This window comes from Manis javanica, chromosome 11 (assembly GCF_040802235.1).
Source record: "Manis javanica isolate MJ-LG chromosome 11, MJ_LKY, whole genome shotgun sequence".
Classification (NCBI taxonomy): Eukaryota; Metazoa; Chordata; class Mammalia; order Pholidota; family Manidae; genus Manis; species Manis javanica.
The window spans coordinates 24,497,502-24,517,398 of record NC_133166.1 but is presented as its reverse complement, the minus strand read 5'-3'; the positions used below and the strand labels follow the sequence as shown (position 1 = coordinate 24,517,398).

Genomic DNA, 19,897 nt, shown 5'->3' with positions numbered 1-19,897 from the left:
TACACATGTAGGTAAAAATTAATTGAGGTGTAGTCTTCACACTTCTGCATCTTACTAAATGCAAATTATGTTTCCATAATAAAGAAAGAGAAACACCTTCACTGACTTTAAGAGAAAAGAAGCAAAGAAATGGTGAGCCAAAAATAATACAGCAATTAATTTGGAATTAGATGATTACTTGGTAGCCTCCAGTGTTTTCCCTGATCTCTGGGGCAGGTTCTCCTTGATATGTTCAGGTCTCCAAAATCTGTAGAACATCTCAGTCTGATCTTTTCATGGCCTCATGAGAACCAATCAGTTAAAACTAAGGCCCTGAACCAGACCTTCCTGTGGGAGTTTCTAGGAAATTTCCCAGGGAAACAATTTGTTTACATAAAGTAGTACAGCTGACAGAATTGCTGTCCCACAAGTCCAAAACTCAGAAGTCAACTCAAGGAGTCTGTGATCTTATAGATAAAGGACTTGGTTAATAAATGTGATACATTGCGACTGAGAAACCTGTAGCCCAAAGCCATTTTGTTTCATTATGTGATCAGACGGTAAGTGCAACGGGGCCCTAACGAAATATTTATAATATGGCTTTGTATCCTCAAGTATGTTGAAACATGAATACTCGGAGAACTGGACTTTAGGACTGTGATAAGTAAGGGTGACTGTATGGAAGCCTCAGAATTTTGATATAGGAAGGGCTTAGAAGTAAATAAATAAATAATAAAATTGAAGTGGGGGCTAGAGGAAGTTTTTCTTGGAGCTATGTTTGTTAGACAAGAGGAGAGTTTAATTCAAATTTGGAGAAGCTATGAGCATAACAACCTATGTTGAAAGTGTCATTTCAGATGTGGGAATAAATACCTTCCAACTGACTCATCATGCACACTCTCAGTTCCTCCGAAATTGAGATCACCACCTTCTTCCTGATTGGAATCCCAGGACTGGAGCGTGTTCGTTTATGGATCACTATTCCCATCTGACTCGTGTACCTGGTGGCCATCCTTGGCAACTGCACCATCCTGTTTGTGATGAGGACAGAGCCCTCACTCCACGCAACCATGTACTATTTCCTACCCATGCTGGCTGTTTCTGACCTGGGCCTGTCCCTCCTATCTCTCCCCACTATACTGAGGACCTCTGTTTTCAATGCCACAGGAATTTCCCCAAATGCCTGTTTTGCTCAATAATTCGTTATTCATGGGTTCACAGATGCGGAGTCCTCAGTGTTCCTGGTCATGTCTTTTGACCGCTTTTGGCCATATATGACCCTCTGAGGTGTAGCTCCCTCCTCACCCAATGCCACAGTTACCAAAATGGACACAGTGTTTCTTGTTAAAATCATACTTTCAGTGCTGCTGTTTCCTTTCACTCTCAAAAGATTGACATATTGTAGGAAAAGCCTACTTTCTCACTCTTACTGTCTCCATCAGGATGTCATGAAGTTGGCCTGCTCCGACAACACAGTCAACTTTTCCTATGGTTTGTTTATTGCTCTCTGTACGATGTCAGATAGCCTACTCATTGCTGTGTCCTATATATTCATCCTGAGACCATGATGGGACTGGATCCCACAAGGGGCAGCTGAAGGCCCTCAACACCTGTGTCTCCCACATCTGGACTGTGCTCATCATCTTCTATGTGCCAGTCATTGCTTTGACCTCCATGCATCACTTTGGCCAGCACACATCCTCCCTGGCCATGATCCTCTTTGCTGACATTTTCTTGCTAGTGCCATCTCTGATGAACCCCATTGTCTAGTGTGCGAAGACGGCAAATTCATGAGAAGGTTTTGGGGAAACTGGGTCTAAAATAATGGTATGGGATAAAGTGAGAAAGGGTCAGCCATGGACTAGAAAATAAAATAATACCTTTCTAAGCAAAGTATTATGAATGATTCATTCTTCTCTTTCTTAATCTTCCTTATAACCAGTACAACATAAGGGCTGGGCACTGAGGTCTGTGAGCTTTGGACTGATATGGGGATTAATAGGTGAGTATGCCATAGTTTTGCAATACTATTCAAAACATGAATCAATACATTGATAAGGAATTTTATTTCCAGTGTTTACATCACAAGAATAAACATGCATGGTAGTATAGATTGAAGCCTCCCTCACCCTTATAAAGAATGAATATTAAAGGAACTGGAAATTAAAGGATGTTACCCCAATCCAGTTACTGATTTTCCTTTGGGTAGCCTTTAGACATGCATCAGTTAAGGGAGTCTTCAGTCAATTTAATGCATATTCTAGATTTCCCATTTAAGTAAAAGAAGTCTATTGTCAAGTATATGTCTGTTAAAGATTTTCTCCCTTTGCTCTTTCTTTAGTAATCAGATAGCAATAACTAGTGATTCTCTTTTACCTTAGAGCTCTCACAGCCTTGAATTATGACAGTAAACTCTGTTATAACATTCCTTTACAGACTAGATTTTTTTCTCTATATTACAACAGAATTCCAAGAAGTTATAGTTACCAAAAGAAGAACAAAGGAACTCTTCTGCTACTGATAAGAAATAAGAAAACTAGTAGTATGGTGATTTTTAAAGCACTGATATTCTTGGTTAAAGAATACCTTAAAATACATGTTATAAAATAATGACTCATGCTTGTTTAGATACCTGATATTTTGAACTATGACATACTCAGTTATACTAAAGAAGTCAGAACTAATTTTAAATGAGCAGAAAATATGACCACATATTAAGCAATATAAAATTATCTTCAGGCATATATGGTTCTATTTTTTTTAAAATATAGCCAACTAAAAATGAATTGGCTATCTAAAGTTATTTTCTGTAAAATTAATGTGTTTCATGTTCATCTGTTATTTTTAAGTACCTCATAGCAGACAAAGGTATAAAACATAAAATTTAGAATACGTCAACCAATTCTTAAGACCCTAAGTCAATAGCTGACCATGTACAGATGCTCATAGCCTCATGAAGGGAGGGAGGGACTTAATTGCCTCCTCCAAGGTTGTTTCCAATTATGTTATTATTATTAATTAGTCCTGTAACTCTGGGGGGAAAATATTCTCCCAGTCTGGGGCAAAATATCTTTAAAACCAAAATCAATTAAAGGGAGAAATAAAGTGGGAGAAATCTCTTTATTGCTTACAAGCACTCACCCACTTGTGCTTGCCTATGTGTCTCACTACCGGGCTGCAAAAAAGGAGCCCCATCCAACCTCTCCAGTCCAGAGATGCCCTTACTCACCGTGTAATTACCTGTTGATATGGAGATGGACTACTTCTCTCCATCCCCTGGAAACACCTACTGATATGGAGATACACTAAGGCCTGGTAAGAGATTCTGGAAATACTGAAATTTTACCCACAGTCCGCATCTCTGTCTCTTTTTTTAAAATTTTGTTTCCTTAAAAGAACTGTGTACATCAGACTTGTTGGTATATCTCCAGTAGTTGTACAGCATAGAAAAATGACATCTGGATAGTAGTCTGATGCATATCCCAACTTGCATGGAAACAAAACAAAACAATCAGACAACAACAAAAAGCCTTTGGCAACTCAGAATCTGATGATAAATTACAAGCACACAGACCATCTGGCATGGTATTAAACCTACTGCCAAAATCAGTAAGGAGTAACTGTAAATTTTCAGTCAAAAAAGCTTCCCTGAGAAACAGTTCATGTCCTGCTCAGCCACAAGAAAATGCAAACAAGTTGTCATGAAAGGAATGAGGAAGAATACTTATCTGCCTTGTTTTAGTATTTGTCCTCAATTTAGAAATTCAAATTTTCACAAGACAGAAATGGCTCAAGTTGTGAGATGTCAACACATGTTGCTTCTGTATAAGAAGAATTAATAGGCTGGAACTTGTCTGTTTTTCTCAATTATATTACAGGTTTAATGTGTTTCTAATCAAGCTTCCTGTGATATTTCATTGAGAATTTACTAAAAGAATTCTAAAAATAAATTTACAAGAGGTGAATTGGAGAAGATAAAGTAAAGACAAATAGAAACTGTAGCAAAGTTTCATATGATAGTAATAGATGTTAAACAGCTATAAATTGCATGTAGTTTGCTCAGCAGATCAATGCGAGGAACAAAGAAATGGAATAAACACACCGCAATATACCATACATGATATGAAAACAATATACAATTAAAGACTGTCAGAAATTATTGAAAATAGATTGATTATTCAAATCATAGTAGTAGAAAAATATTGCGACCTATTTATAAAGACAAATATGTGTATGCGATCTTGTATTAGACAAAAATAAAAAATAATTAAGTACAAAGAAAATTTTAAAATCTGTTTAAATATAAGTAAATATATTGTTATCTCTGGATGGGATTAAATTTCTAGTAATTTTCTAGTAATAAATTTCTAAGAAATAATAAAAATGAAAAAGCAGAAAAGTTTCATGTGTTTTTATTGAAAAGAAATTAGGCTTATGAATAACATTGAAATAGTTATGATTTAGAAAATAATAGGATATATTCAGTGCTTGCCAGGGACTGTATACTAGGCTATCTGTATTTATTCCATTAACTTTTGCAAGAACATGGGAAAATAGATTCAGTTCCTTCCCCGCTTTGTGGGTTAAAAAGTTAAACAACTCTTCCAAATTCCAAAGACACTGAACTATAAAGTGTTAGGAGCTTGAATCAAACCCAAGGAGTATGTTTCTCGATCCCACAACCTCATCCAATACACTGAAACAACTATTATTTTGCCTCCTTCTAAATTTAATAATTCACATTCTAGGTGTCTAAGAACATAATCAAAGGTGTGATCAAATATACATTTATAAGAGTATAATTGGCAATAATTTTCTATAATAAAAGTACTATAAACTACTGGTGTTAAATAATAGAAAATGGCAGCATAAACCATGATATTCAAATAATATTAAATATTATTCAGCTATGTAACACAATATCAACAAGTAAGTGGTGTTTGCCAAACACTGTATTAGATGTTAAGAATTAAATGAGACATAAAACAGAGGACTACTATCAAAGAGCTTACAGTCTGGTGTTGGAAAACAAGTAAATAAAAAATTAGATTCACTGAGTAAAGTATGGTAAGTTTAAGCACATATGTAAGAAAGCACAAATAGAAGAATAGCAACTTGACAGTTTTACTGGAAAAACAAGGAAGAGCTTCTTAAAGAAAGTAAAGTCTAATATAAAATATGACTTAATAGAAAATAATGAATAATATCAAGCCCTTGAGTATAAACTATTATCCTAGTTAATAAATATATGTGTGCACATATGTTTGCTTATTAAAAGGATTTGGTCATATACCAAAGTTTCTCATTAACAGGACTGTGAATGATTATTGTTAACTTTTAATTCTTTTCTGAATTCCTTAACATGTTCACAAAATTTTAATTCTATACAATATACATTTGTGTAGATATATATATATATATGTGTGTGTGTATTATATATATATGTGACATTTATGATCAGAACAGCTTCCAAATATATTAAATATCAACAAAATACAAACTCTTGCACTGTTAGTAGTTACAATAGGGATGAAGTATACCGGTGAAAACATTTTTGATATTGAGCCAGCAAGTTGCGTTTTGAACAAGATATGAAAAGCTCGTTTGGAATAATAACAGATTAATACATATATGGCAGACTGCCTTAGACACTGACCTTCACAAAATTGGAAGAATGATTTACATTTCTACAATAGTTTGTGAAAACCCTTGGAATCCAGAATTTTCCATACTTAAAAAGGCCCTAAAACAACCCTTGAGGCATTACTCAAGCCTCAGCTTTATTTCCCAAGTGAAATGTGTGAATAGTCACTCAATGTGGAATAAAAAATAACCATAAATATACCCACATCAGTTTGGGTTAGCTTTGGCTGCCAATTAGTTTTGGCACCAAACTTACGAAATTTCTTTTTTATTTTAAAGTTCTTTTCAGATGTTTTCAAATTTATGAATTGTGAATAGAATTGTGGGTCTACCAAGGAAAACTTTTAGAGTAGTCTTCCCAAGAAGTAATTAAAGTGCTGTGGATATCAGTAAGAACTGATGAGGAAGAGTTTGGGTGGTTGGATTTGGGTGCGGTGTGGGATGACTACCCTGTACATGACTTGAGGGTCAGAGTCTGTTGGAATGTAATGCTGCCTAAGGAAAATTCTCTCTCCTTTCTAATTTCATAGTTCTTCATGTCCACTGGCCTTTCTTAGCTGTTGTGCAAGCCCTCTTCCATCACTAGGCACAGCAAATCAGGGCTCAAAAACATATATATTGAAAAATAATCGTATCATTCCCTGCAGTTCTCAAAGGGAATACATGTAACCTCATCTAGGCTTCTAACATGCTCAATTCTGTGCCAGTTTCCTGTGCTTCTCCCTCATTCCTCCAATTCTTATCTAAATTCACATGTCTAATATCCTTATCTAAACTGACACATTCTCTTACTTAAGTCCCTGTCCTTAGGTTGTTTTCTTCTGAGCTTACTAACTAGTCTTGAGTATTTCTTACTAAGAAAAAGTCTTTGGTCCCAGAGATTTAAAAACTAGATGCATCTTGAGATTCTGAACTTTTGCAAAACAGTTGTATTTTATACTGTTGAAGGACAGAACCAAAGGGACATTTACTTGGCAGCAATGTGAGAATGGAAAATTGAAATGTGAAATACTGTGGTATAATGGAGTATAAAGACTTCCCACAATGTGCTTAAGACCAAAGAGGTTCTGGCCGCAGCGCTGGCCCTGGAGTCTGGAAAACTGAGTTCATTTCCACTTGCACTACTTTCTGGATGATCCCACACTGGTTTTCCTCCACTTAAAATACTGGCTTCTGACATACAGTCTTGTGTGATGTTTAACAATGCCAGGAAGGTATCAAAGCACCTGACTATACTGCATAAAAGGGAAATCACACAATTATTTTAACTATAAATAATATGTGGATATTGTTGATCATGATTAAAGAAATGGGGCTTGGAGTTTGGGGAAAGCAGAATCATGAAGTTGTCTGTGCTTGAGCTGAACAGAAAGCCGAGGCAAACGACTCAGGGTGTGGGGTGGTGTTCCCTGTCCGCCAGGAGTAGGAAGTTGATGCTAAGGGAGGAAATCGGTGGCTCGGATAGAACAGCTGCTTGGTCCTCTGTGCTCAGACATGATTCATCTTGGGTGGAACTAAGGTTTCTTAACTGTGTGTGAAAGAGAAGTTGGGAGAATTCTCCCGACATCCCATCAACCCTATACTGAGGGTACTTTTTCACAAAACAAGTTTTAGTAATAAAGGGAATCCAAAGATTTTCTATTAAATGCATCAAAGTCACTGTGCAATTCTACAGTGACAAGTACACCAAAAGGTCAAGCAGCCTAATAGCTAGGTAAGAAACAACCTAAGAAAGAAGGGCAAGTAGAAAAAAGGTATGGTCGTGAGTCAGAGCAGACCCAGAAGAAAGAATATGGAATCAGAATCAGAACTGTGTTAGAATATCTAGGCAATGGTAAAAATAGTGAAAAACAATGTGTTGTTTTGTATATTGGACTCATTGGAGGAATAACAAATAGCAAAGAACTGAATAGTTCACTTCTGCTAAAGCAAAAAGGAATTAAGATAGGAGTGCATCTGTGAGGAGATGGGGCCCTCTAAAGGTAACTCTAAGAACTGAAACCAATGTGCAAGAATTTTCTAGAGTTTTAAACCGCAAAATTATGTGTGTGTACCTTTGAGCACACTTGTAACTTCTCCATTTACCAGCTCCAAGAAAAATCTTCATTGACCCCAGAAAATATGGCCACAGAAATAAGTGATTTTGCTCATCTGGATGCAAAAATAAAATATTGTTATGTATTTTTGGTCTGAGAATGACCATTTTTAAGCAGATAATTAAATTGATCAACTGGAATAAAATGATTTAGTGTACTTTTCATGTGCACAGGAATACATGTAATTGTTTTAAATGTTCAAGGCTCATATATACAGTTGATTTGGCTTGTGATCATGGTGGTTTGTTTTTTTAACTCTGATAAGCTTAGAGGAAAATTATTCTCTTCTTTCTTTTTCTGTAATTTAATTGAAAATGCCTCACTAACCAAAATGCCTGAGGATGATATGGACCCAAAATCCTTTCTTAGTTAAATATAATTTATGTACTGGCCATTTCTCTCCACCAAGCTCACCCTCCTCTAAGACCCCTCATATCGGGGCCCTGTGAACCTTTCGATTGGAGCAGCCTGAGCACAGCCTTGCGGATCATCTTGTTCTTCAAGCTGTAAATGATAGGATTTAGCACAGGGGGTAGGAGCAAATAAATATTGGCCAAAATGCTACAGACTGTGCTTGGGGTGGAGCTAAGGAGGCGGTGTGCAAAGGACAGGCTGATCATTGGCACGTAGAAAACAGTGACAGCACAGATGTGACAGACACAAGTGCTGAGAGCTTTTTGTTGCTTCCTAGGGGCCACGATGCTCAGGACAGTACGGAGAATCAAAACATAGGAGAAAAGAATGAACAATAAGTCAGTACCAGTTAGGTAGAGCTGGAGAAACAAGCCCAAGAAGCTGTTGATCCAGGGGTTGGATTTTGTGTATTTGATCACATCTGGGTGGAAGCAAAATGGGTGGGAAAGCTCCCCGCCTCCTTGGAAAGACACATTATTCAAGACAAAAACCATGGGGAAGAGGACAGTCACTTGCCGTATGCAGATAATCATTCCAATCGCCACGATCATCACATCTGTGAGGACAGTGGCATACTTCAGTGGGTTGCAGATAGCCATGAAGCGATCAAAGGCCATGGCTACCAGCACCGAGGACTCGATCCAGGAGAAGGCATGTACAAAGAACATCTGAATGAGGCAAGCTTTAAAACTGATCTCCCGAGCATGAAACCAGAGAACCCCAAGCACAGTAGGGAGAGTCGAGATAGTCAGACATAGATCAACAGCTGACAGCATGGAAAGGAAATAATACATGGGCTTGTGGAGATTTCGCTCAGCAACAATGACAAACAGTATCATGCTGTTTCCCAAGAGGGCAATGATGTAGAGACAGCAGACAGGGATAGACATCCACACATGATCAAGTTCCAGCCCAGGGAACGCAGTGAGAAGGAAGTCTGTGGGGGGTGATGTGGTGTTATTCAAAATTGCCATGGTGGGTTGAGGACGCACGCTGAAAAGAGACAAGAGTGATAGTGTTTGTCATATCGATCCTTTTCCAAGCCCTAACTCTTTCATAAACTCTGCCCAAATGACACAATTGTTTCTGTGTATTAAAAACCCCAATCTAATCATGGTATCTGTCACATAATTCAACAGTATCTTGAGTTTTTCTTGTCAGAACCTGGCTCCATTTTTCTTCCTCTGCCCTCTCCCAGTTAGAACCATCATTCTCTCTAGTCTCCTCCCTGCCCTACTGCCTAGACTTGCTCCGACTTGAAGTAGGAAATGCTTATAGATTTATTTCACATGCATACACCAACAAAACAACCTCTACCACAATTATAACCAATGGGTCTTTGTATTAAGTCTCTGAGCTATAGAAGTGGTCTAGAAATAATGGAGAAGCACAGAAGAGCTACTGGGTGCCTGTAGTCTACTCCATGATGTTTTGTAGTCAGAGGTATCTTTGTCCCGGAATCATCAGCCACCCTGTCTTTGTAGACCCTATTAGAAGTCTCCTTTGGGTATCACAGCTTCTTTACTCCTTTTCCTGTAATGAAAAGTTCCTATAATTCCTCCCTTTCCCACTCCACATGTGTATGGGACTTAGATTCATCTTGTGCTCTAATTCTGTTTCTCTATGTACATTTTCAGATATATTGAAATAACTGGGTCTTGTTCTCCTTTTCTCCATCTTATACCTTGGGGTACTTTACTCCTTCCCAGGGGTATCCACCATGTGACTATGGACCAACACCCTCATGAATCCTGTGAAGAATTCCAAACAGAATTCTGGAATATATGATTTTGAGCATCTTAATCCGGATGTAATAAATAAGCCTAGACAAAACACCCAAATGAAAGGCATGGGATATACTCAGCAACATTTGATGAATGACTTTGTAAAAAGTGTGAATGGGATAAAAGTAGAGATGAATAACTAAAAGTGACTCAGGGACAGGTAAGCTGAGGAATCGCATCACAAATGTAGTAGTTCACTAGGTGAGAAATACCATAAAATGACAGCTTAAAGAAAATGGAAATAGTGTCAGAAGGAAGGTAGATTCTGGGATCTATATTTAAGATGATCATTGCAATTTTATTCAGCACTCTATTTACTGAGTGCTGGTGTCTTCATTGCTGATTTTTACATTTTTGCTCAGGACATTTAGTTATCAACAAAGAGCTAACAAGGAATGATATACATGGCCCAGTTGTATGGATATGACCAACTACAGGTATTCTTATTTTTCAGCAGTCTAGGCTCTCTACCTTCTATCTTGGTATATACAAAGAATTTTCTAGTACCGGACCCTACCAGTTTCTATATAAGAATAAATAGGAGGGATTGTTAGTCTCCCCTTCTTCAGTTTACTGAAGATGGTGATAGAAATAATCACTTGTTACTCCAAAGGAAAAAAGATTAATTGCTTTTCTTGCTATAAGATTTAGTATTATGTTACACATGGTTGACAAATAATACTAAGAATCAGGAAAACTAGTGCCAAATTAGGTATGGATTACAAATGTGGAATTAAATCAACCACTCGCACTCTGAATGACTGTTTTAAAGCCAGTTACTGTGCTAATGGGCAGGGGGACAGAAATGACCATAGAACAGTTTTTCCATTCAAAACTCTCTCAACCTAGTGGAATGAATAATGTAAGAAGCCAAGGTAAAATAATAATAGAGAGCTATTACTACCTGGGGAAGAGGGAAGACTAGCCAGACAGGAAAATGGAAAGCTGTTGAGATTTCTGTTTCATTCTTCTTCTCAGTCTGATGAACACAGATGTTAAGAGTGAATCTCCTTTGTGATAACCATCCAGGAATCACTCTGCAATACAAAATAATCTCCTAACTCTCCTTCAATAGTATTTTACCTATGCTTTTAGAGCATCAAATTTATATTGCTTGATCACATTTCTCTCCCTCTAGAATGCTGGTTCTCTGGGAACCTAAAACATATGTGCTCATCTTTATAGCTTCTCCAGAGACAAGTACAATGATTGATACATGAGAAAAACTCAAATAATCTAATTTACATTAAATGTATGGCTGGATGGATAAATAAATGATAGATAGTAGTGCAGGGACCAAGGGCAGGTTGCTCCAAGATATGCTAATGTGAGATGTGAGCTAAAACAATCAAGGTACAGGATTCAGAAAGACACTTTGAACTATACCCCACCTCCAACTGCATAAAAATTATTTATATAGAGAAACTGCTCCAGGAGGAGAGGAGTCACCATAGACAACTATATTATGATGTAACCTGGGTGTGGTAGACAGGGAGGGATGTGGCTGTATCTGTTAAAATTCCTCTCTGCCCCACTGTTTTTGTGTGGCCCAGCAAGTGTTTGTTTACCATTTACTCTTTCATGTTCCTGTGAATTATTTCCCTTTTACTTTGAAGTCTCAGACCCCTACCCTACCCTCTTCTCCTTGGTTTAGGATGGCAATATACCTCCTTATCTGTGACTGCTTGAGAATCTACATCTATGGATTCCCCATACACACATAAATGAACGTTGGGGTTTTGTCCTGTTAATCTGTCCATGGCAATTAGATCATTAAACCAGCTGGAATGACCTCAAGGAGTAAATTTCTCCCTCCCCACCATTACAGAAATGAAAAAAGACTAGAGGCAGGAAATAGGAATTGAGCCTGAACGTTTAGAGGGAAGGATGAGCCAGAGGGAAATCATTTCCTTACACGTCAGTGGACACAAGGAGAGTAACTGTCCTCTCATTAGCTGGAAAGAGAAGGGCAGGTTACAAGAAAAGGAAAAGAATTAAAATCTTTTACTTATGTCAACATTCATATACCTTATGTATATGAAAAACTGATAAAGATGTCTTTCTCCTGTTTTAGTAAGGGAAAGGGACCTGGCAAGGTAGAATAGTATATTAAAGGAAAAATAGTTGGATACAGATTCAAAATTCAAAACCAGATTGACTAACTCCAAAGACCATTATTTTTCATTAAATCACAGACCATTAGAGAAGCCAAGCTTATCAGAGAAGTAGAACAGCTGAGCAGTGTGATTTCTTTCTTTTAAAATATTAGAATTATTTATATTCTATTATACATCTGTATGATTTAAAGGAGGGAGAGAGATGAGAAATAAGTAAAAGAGAGAATAATGTCCTCATGGCTTTTTTAAAGAAGAATACCTATGGAATCAGTCCATGTGCATAAAAAGATATGAAAATACATGTGAAATTGTGTGAAATACATGTGTGACTGTCTGCATATGTTTGTATCCTGTGTATCTCTGTGTGCTGTTGTAAGGACAGAGGAATTCCAGAGGGAGGAGCAATCTAGAGGAAAGATGGCCACAAAGCAGACACCAGTCATCTTCTGTTCTTTGAACTGTATCTCATTAAGGACAAAAAGATGGCACTGGATAATGTGAGGGGGCAGGCAAAGAGGAGACAATGGCTTCTTTTGCTGCTGGAGAGTGTGTTTCCTGTATACCCAAGAAGGAGCAGGGTGCCAGTGAGCTCAGGCTGGGAGACAGCTGTAGGACAAGTTCAGTGCACTCAAAGTTTTCTTTGCATTACTCACTAACTGGAATAGACTAGTGCTTTCTATCTTCAGTTCCTCTCCAGGCAGAAGGTAACATCTACCAATCTATATACAGAAGGCTAGATTAAATGACTTGGATAAGATACACTGAACTCAATAACTTAGTGATCCAAAGGTCAACACCCCTGTTTTCTGGCATCAGTAGTGGTATAGACCCATCCTCCTCATTAACCAATCAGCACCTTTTGGTCATTTCCCAACTGAAATCTATTCTCTCCATAATCTGGAGCCTGCTGTGACAGCTCCAGGCCACTTAACCTGAAACTTCCCCTTGGCTTCTAAATCTCTGCACCACTTCATGCTTGGACATCTCACTCGTTTGCCTTAATGAGGCACAGCTGGCATTGCTAATTTATATATCCAAGTGTTGTCTCCTTTACCTGCCTGGAATATGAGTTCCTTAAAAGTTTAGCTATGCCTATTTTTCTTCTCTCAATGTTAGCTAGTGAAGGATCTGGAATAGTAGAAAGGTTCAATTAATAATGTTAACTGATTGCTAAATGCTCTTGGCCACAGGAAAAGTTCTGAGTCCCACCCCTTTTCCTCTTTCTTCCTTCTGTTCCCTACTGTCTTCCACCTCCCTATCTCAATTTCTTTCTGGCTCCACTGTTCCTCTCCATTTCTTCATCCCACCTGACTTGTAGCTCTAATCATTTAATTGTTCTTCTCCCTTTTTTCTTGTCCTGGCTCACTTCACTTCTTTACCCTTTTCCCTTCCACCCCTTCCCACTTATGCACTCTCTTACCTGCTCATATCTGCAGGAAACAACACCAACTTCTCTTCAGTTCCATCACAGAGCAGGGACTAAACCAGCTCCCAAGGGTGGAAGCTTTATAGGAAGCTTAGTAGAGTCACCAGGCAACAGAGAGCTAATTTCATTAGTGAGTGCACTGGTTGGAACAAGAGTTATGCGACCCATAACATGTCTGAGCTGTTCCTCTACAACAGCTCAGACACATGTCCCTGGCACAGCCTCTAACCCTTCTGCCTGGCCCAAGCAAACCCCATACATTAGGGGCTGTAAGCAGAGCCCTGGCCCTGAGGGCTGACAGTAATGGGTATTTTCAAAAACTGCCTGCCTGAGTCAGTTAACTGCAACCATTCCTCTTCGCCCTGACTTAGGCTAAAGATTCTCATCCACAGAGGTTCCCTGGATATCAAAGCAGGATCAGGGTTGTGCAGAGTCGTCCCTCTATTCTCTGCTCCAATATGTATTCTTCCTAACAGGTCTCATTGTCCCCCTGGCCATTTCCATGTCCCTTCTCTTACCCAGGAACCCCTCCTAAGAAGCCATCCTATTAATTGAGTCACATCTGCAGCCCACTTACCCTTCTGTGCATAAACACGCATTTGATGAACTCATAATACATGCCAAAAATTGCACTATATCCTTTAAACATATTGTCATATTTCCTCATTATTAAGCTTATGAGTTATGTATTGTATTCTGTTGCTTCACAGATGAGAAAATTGAAACGCCAAGATGTTTTGAATAACTTTACCGATCCAAAAGTTAGCAAGTTACAAAACTGGTATTCAAGTCCATGTCTATCTTACTCCAAAGCTCTTTATCTTAAAGTGCTATATCTCCTTATATGATCAACTCCTTCCACTCATATCTTTAGAAAATATGGTTGTAATACACAGTCCTCAGTCTGTCCATTCTATAGATTATTTGATTCTCAACTGCATGCCCACATCTTGTTTTAAGCCTCATTTTGACCAGAATCTACTTCTTTATTGCAGGCAGCATATTAATAATTCTGACCATATCTAATAATTCCTTTTCATTCTTTTGAAACATTTTCCCATCCATATTTTCATTATATCTTTAATACACACACTGAACAAAGATGCCGATTCCAATAAGTATCTAGAAAGATTAGGTAACTCCATAAAGTTACACAGCAAGTATTGTTCATATTCAGTAAACACCACCCCTTTCAACTGGCTCCCATCAGCAAAAATGAGTGACTCTGGAAATTTCAAATGTAATTTACCAATATTAAATGAAACAAATTGGTTAGAAAGCATGTTTTCAATCTTGATAAAGTACAGATTTTACTCATTCACAAATTTTAAAAATACACATTGAGTATCCACCATGTGCTCTGAACTACATTAAGTACAGATGACCCTCGAACAATGTGAGGGTTTGGAGCACCAAACCCCTGTGCAGTTGAAAATCCACATATAACTTTTGACTTGCCAAAAATATAACTACTAATAGCCCTTTGCATTTTCATTTGCATTTGCATTTGCACAGAAGTCACAGATTTCTGACTCCACAGAACACTCAGACAATCAGCTCCCAGATCTGCTTGGTCCTAAAACTGTACACAATAGGATTGAGCACAGGAGGAAGCAGCAGGTAGATAAGTACAAAGTGTTTGCCACCAAGGGTAACTGCATTGAGCCTAAGCATTAGTTCAAACAGAAAGAATTAGGAGATAGCGTAGGAGTGTGCCTATCCATACAAAAAGTTCCACCTTTATTTCTTCATCTTCAACATTGGTCCCTGTATTAGTTTCCTATTGCTGCTATAACAAGTCACCACAACCTTAGTTGCTTGAAACAACATCAATTCACTATTTTACCATTCTGGAAGTCAGAAGTCTAAAATGGGTTTCACGGGGCTAAAATCAAGGTGTCAACAGAGCTGTTTCTGGAGGCCGGCCTCATTCCTTACTGTGGCCCCTTTCAAAGCTAACAATAGCTGTCACATCACTCTTACACTGATGCTTTGCATCCCTCTTCCATATTTAAAGGAACCTTGTGACTACATGGGGCCCCCAAAGTAATCCAGAATAATCACTTTATTTTAAAGTCATTTTATTAGCAACTTTAATTCCATCTACAACTTTAATTCTTCCTTGCCATGTATCATAACACATTCACAGGTTCCAGAGATTAAGTTGTGGAAATTTGGGGAATGCATTGTTCTACCACCAAATTCCCTGACTTTAAGAGAGTAATGTGTGTCTCTGGGAGCTGGGGTAGAAGCCAGGTGGAAAGTCTTCAGATAATGTTGGATCCACTTACTGATGTTTTTCAACATTGCAAAGAGCACAACTCGGGTTACAGAACATTTTAAAGAACAGTCATAGTCTATCTAGATTTCTGAGATGGGTATACAGAAAGAAATTGGAATCACACCATGGCCTAATGAATGTACCCTCCAGACTGATTATAGGATCTAGCCATATCACTAGGAGTATTAGGTTCACAGTATTAATAAACTCTAAAAGGCATCCTGACCTTGGACCATCCTTACCTGGGGAGCACATGGCACACCTACTCCCCAGGGGCCCTTACAGGCACTTTTCTTGCCTATCTATCATCAGACTTTTTTTATTTTTCAGTCTTGGATTTTGTGGGTTTCATCATCTTTATAATGTAGCTCTGTGCCTAACTCAGATACATACAGGATAGATATTTTTCATTAACTATGAAAAAAAATAAGATGCATTTTTTCTACTAAATCAGTATTTCTCAAACTGTATGAGGTCAATTAATTTTAAGTTTTTTGGATTTTTTTTTTTTTGCATTCAGCTCATCCCATCCTCTTCCTGCCCCTCCATCTGGATCTGCACTTACTCGCCTCCTCACACCAGAAACCACAATCATACCCTGTGAGCTCCAACTGTACCCTGTCTGCCTTCCTGGGAAACACAACACTGCTCCCACTCTGACCAAGAAAAAAAAAATTGAACCAATGCAATTTTATTGTTCTGAGTTTGTATACAAAATCATGTGCTTCTATATCTCTGCAAAGTCAAATTGCCATAAACATTTTGAAACAGTCTGTCTCTACTTGCCTTATCACAGAGACATTATAACACTCTCTTTCATTGGGATGCTGTAATTATCATATAAAATATCAATCTATAAATACAAGTATTCTTATTCTGTTACATTTGATTCTTGAGCCCTTCTTAGAGTTGCATAGCACTTCACAGTTTACTAATAATTGTACTAATATGATTACATTTAATTTCATAACAACACTGTATGTCAAGGTAAGAATACACAATGTCACACAAGGAAGAGCTAAAACTTCCCCTCAATCTTTTGATCCCAAGTTATGCAACACAACTGACCCCTGCTCAGTTGTATGTATTTATAATCTTAATCCTCAAATTTGATATTTCTTCTGATTCATATTTTATTTTAATAATGTATTATCCTCAGGTGTTCTCTTATTATTTAGTGAATATAGTTTATTTCCCCCCCCCTTTAAGCTAATGGAGGCCATTCTTAACTTGAGCTAGAATATTATTAAGTTAATTTAATGAGGTCCAATTTAAAAGGCATAAAACAGAAATCGCCAATTTCTCTTCAAAAAAGTTATTAAAAATTGAATTAGTAATATCTCCTGCCTTCAGCTGCTATATGCCAGCTCATAAGTATAGGGCTACAGGACAGAACACTGAACAATTCCTATAGATGCCACTCATTCTATACTAGGCAAATGATAATTTGGCATAAGAAAAGAAAAGTATGCTCTGAGAGCAGGGAAATATTTTTTTGCTCAATTCACATCCATAGAATATGTGAAAAAATGTAAACTTGTATTTCTCATAGTCATAACTGAGCCTCTACAAAGTAGATTCTTCCTCTCTCAAATTGACAGACCCTAACGCTCTGCAGTGATCTTGGTTTGAACAAATATCTGGATGATTTTCCTTCGTATCTCCTTGGTCTTCACAGCATAGACTATGGGGTTTAGCACAGGGGGGATGAGAAGGTAGGCATCAGCCATGAGGGCATGAGTCAGTGGTGAGAGGTGCTTTCCGAATCGATGAATGACAGACACCCCAATGAGGGGCACGTAGAAGAGGAGCACAGCACAGAGGTGTGAAGCACAGGTGTTGAGTGCCTTCCGCTGGCCCTCCCCTGAGGCAATGGCCATTACTGTTCGGAGTATGAACACATAGGAAAGGAGGATGGACAGTGAGTCAGAACCCTTGGTGAAGATGACAGCAATCAGGCCATAGAGACTGTTGACACGGGTGCTGGCACAGGCAAGGCGCATGACATCTTGGTGGAGGCAGAAGGAGTGGGAGAGGATGTTGGAACGGTAGAAGGGGAGCCTTTTGATGAGGAAAGGAACAGGGAAGACCACACAGACTGCCCTTGTCAAGATGACTGCACCTGCTCTGCAGACCCCATCACTGGTTAGGATCGTGCCATACCTGAGAGGGGTCCCTATCGCCACAACCCGGTCAAAGGCCATGGCCACCAGCACGCCGGACTCAATGGCTGAGAAGGTGTGGATGAAGTACATCTGAACAAGGCAGGCATCAAAGGCGATGAGCTTGTAATTATACCAGAATATGCCTAGCACAGAGGGCAAAGTACAAAGAGCAAGTCCCATGTCTGCCAAGGCCAGCATACATAGGAAGTAGTACATGGGAATATGCAGGGACACTTCAGACTTGATGGTAGAGATGATGACACAATTACCAAAGAGGGCAATGGCATATATAGCACCCAGTGGGAATGCCATCCAGTAATACTTCTGTTCAAGCCCTGGAATTCCAGTTAAGACAAAGTAAAGGTGTTGGAAGTAGGAGTGGTTATTATCTGCCATGAGGCGAATGTGACATGGGCATGAGGAGGGAGCTGTGGGATCCTGATGGGTGGGTTCCTGAAAATACAGTGGCAGGGATTAATAATATATTAGAATCAGACCTCTCTGGGAGTGGAACAATTTTACTTTCACATGAGTGGGAGAGACTATCAGAGAGGAATGAATCCCTGAAGTACTGCTCCAAGGTATATCCTGTGGAGGGAGTTTCCACTGGAACGGGGGAACAAGACCCACCCAGGTACAAGTAAGTCATATTCAGATTAAAGCACATACTGCAGTGTCAATGCATTATGTAAAACGTTCTGCCTCTCCTGTCCTTTCCACCCCTTTTTCTAATCAGTATCTTATAAGATGTTGAGTCAGAGGCTGAGGACATAATAATTAATACAGAATCAATGCAAAATGTGAATTATTTGATTCCCCAAAAGGGATGTCCTTCCTACACACCACCCCCCTTATGCCCAGAATGCTCATGAAGGCAATGGGTTCTGCATCTAGGGCAGGGATGGAAATGCCCGGTACACATGCTTATGCTTCTGTTATGAGTACGACCCTCCTTCATTTCTCCTAAGCCCAGATGAATCAATCAGAATTAGTCTCAATGTAGGAACCTCAGATATCATTTCTAATCACAGAAAATGAAATACATTTATCATCTCTAATCTAGTAAAATCTTAATAGAAGGGGGAAAAATTATACCTAGGAAAGCAACAGTTGCAGTTCTTTCTTTTTTAGAACAATTCATTTTTTTCTAAAATGAAGTGAGAACATCCACACCCAGGGCTTACTTGAAAACTTTTTCAGGATCAGGATCATCTGGCAATTTCCTATTGATAAGGCATAGTAACCATTGTAATTGGTTATACTCTGATTGAGGAAGCCAGTATAGAGACCTCTGTGGAGTTCTGGAAGACATGCTCATATTGACGGAATCAGTAACTAGTATTTATTCCAAAGAACACACTGAGGGGTCATTCAGCTTTAGACATGAACACAAGTAGCAGTAACTATACTTCCTTTGAGAAGCTCTCACCCTTAATATACCCATTAGTTATTTTTGCCTCATCAATTGACTGGGATCAAGCTAAGGAACAATGTAGTATTCAGGACATGGACTCTAGGTCTACACATCTTGTATTCAGATTCCCCCATACCTCAGAAGAGTCCTACGTGTGTAATACTGGGCAGTAAATGCCTACCCCACAGTGGCAATGTGAAGATTAAGAGTGTAAAGGTCTTAGCAAAATGTATGCTTTTTATTATGATTACGTGGAATAAAAAGTTCTCTTTGTATGTTCTCAGTGTTGATACTGGGTTTTTTCATTTGTTTCTTTCTTACTTTTTGTTTGATTGTTTTGGATTTTTTAGTCTAAGTTCTTTTCAGTTGGTAGAAGTAAAAACCACCAGATCTCTTCTCTCAGCAAAGAATCACATGTACTTTTCTAGCTCTTGTAATTTTTGACTAATTTAGCCTCTCTTCTACAATTATTGAATATCTTATCCCCAGGCTATATAAACCTTTCTGGCTGCTCATGCTCATGATGAATCAAAAAACATTAATGTTTCTGAAATCTTCCAAAGTACCCTTTTTGAAAG

General features: G+C 38.5%; 2 protein-coding genes and 1 pseudogene across 2 annotated transcripts; 1 reads left to right on the top strand and 2 right to left on the bottom strand.

Annotated features, from left to right (window-relative positions):
* Positions 1 to 869: 869 nt before the first annotated feature.
* Positions 870 to 1,749, top strand: LOC108408896 (olfactory receptor 51A7-like; annotated as a pseudogene).
* A 6,379-nt stretch (positions 1,750 to 8,128) lies between these two features.
* OR51T1 (olfactory receptor family 51 subfamily T member 1) lies at positions 8,129 to 9,106 on the bottom strand. Its single transcript, XM_017679162.3, has one exon. The coding sequence runs from the start codon at positions 9,104 to 9,106 to the stop codon at positions 8,129 to 8,131; it is 978 nt and encodes a 325-aa protein (XP_017534651.1).
* Positions 9,107 to 17,344: 8,238 nt separating this feature from the next.
* On the bottom strand, positions 17,345 to 18,301 carry LOC108408888 (olfactory receptor 51H1-like). The gene has a single exon (XM_017679163.3). It carries the CDS (start codon positions 18,299 to 18,301, stop codon positions 17,345 to 17,347), a length of 957 nt encoding a protein of 318 aa, XP_017534652.2.
* Between the last annotated feature and the right edge of the window lie 1,596 nt (positions 18,302 to 19,897).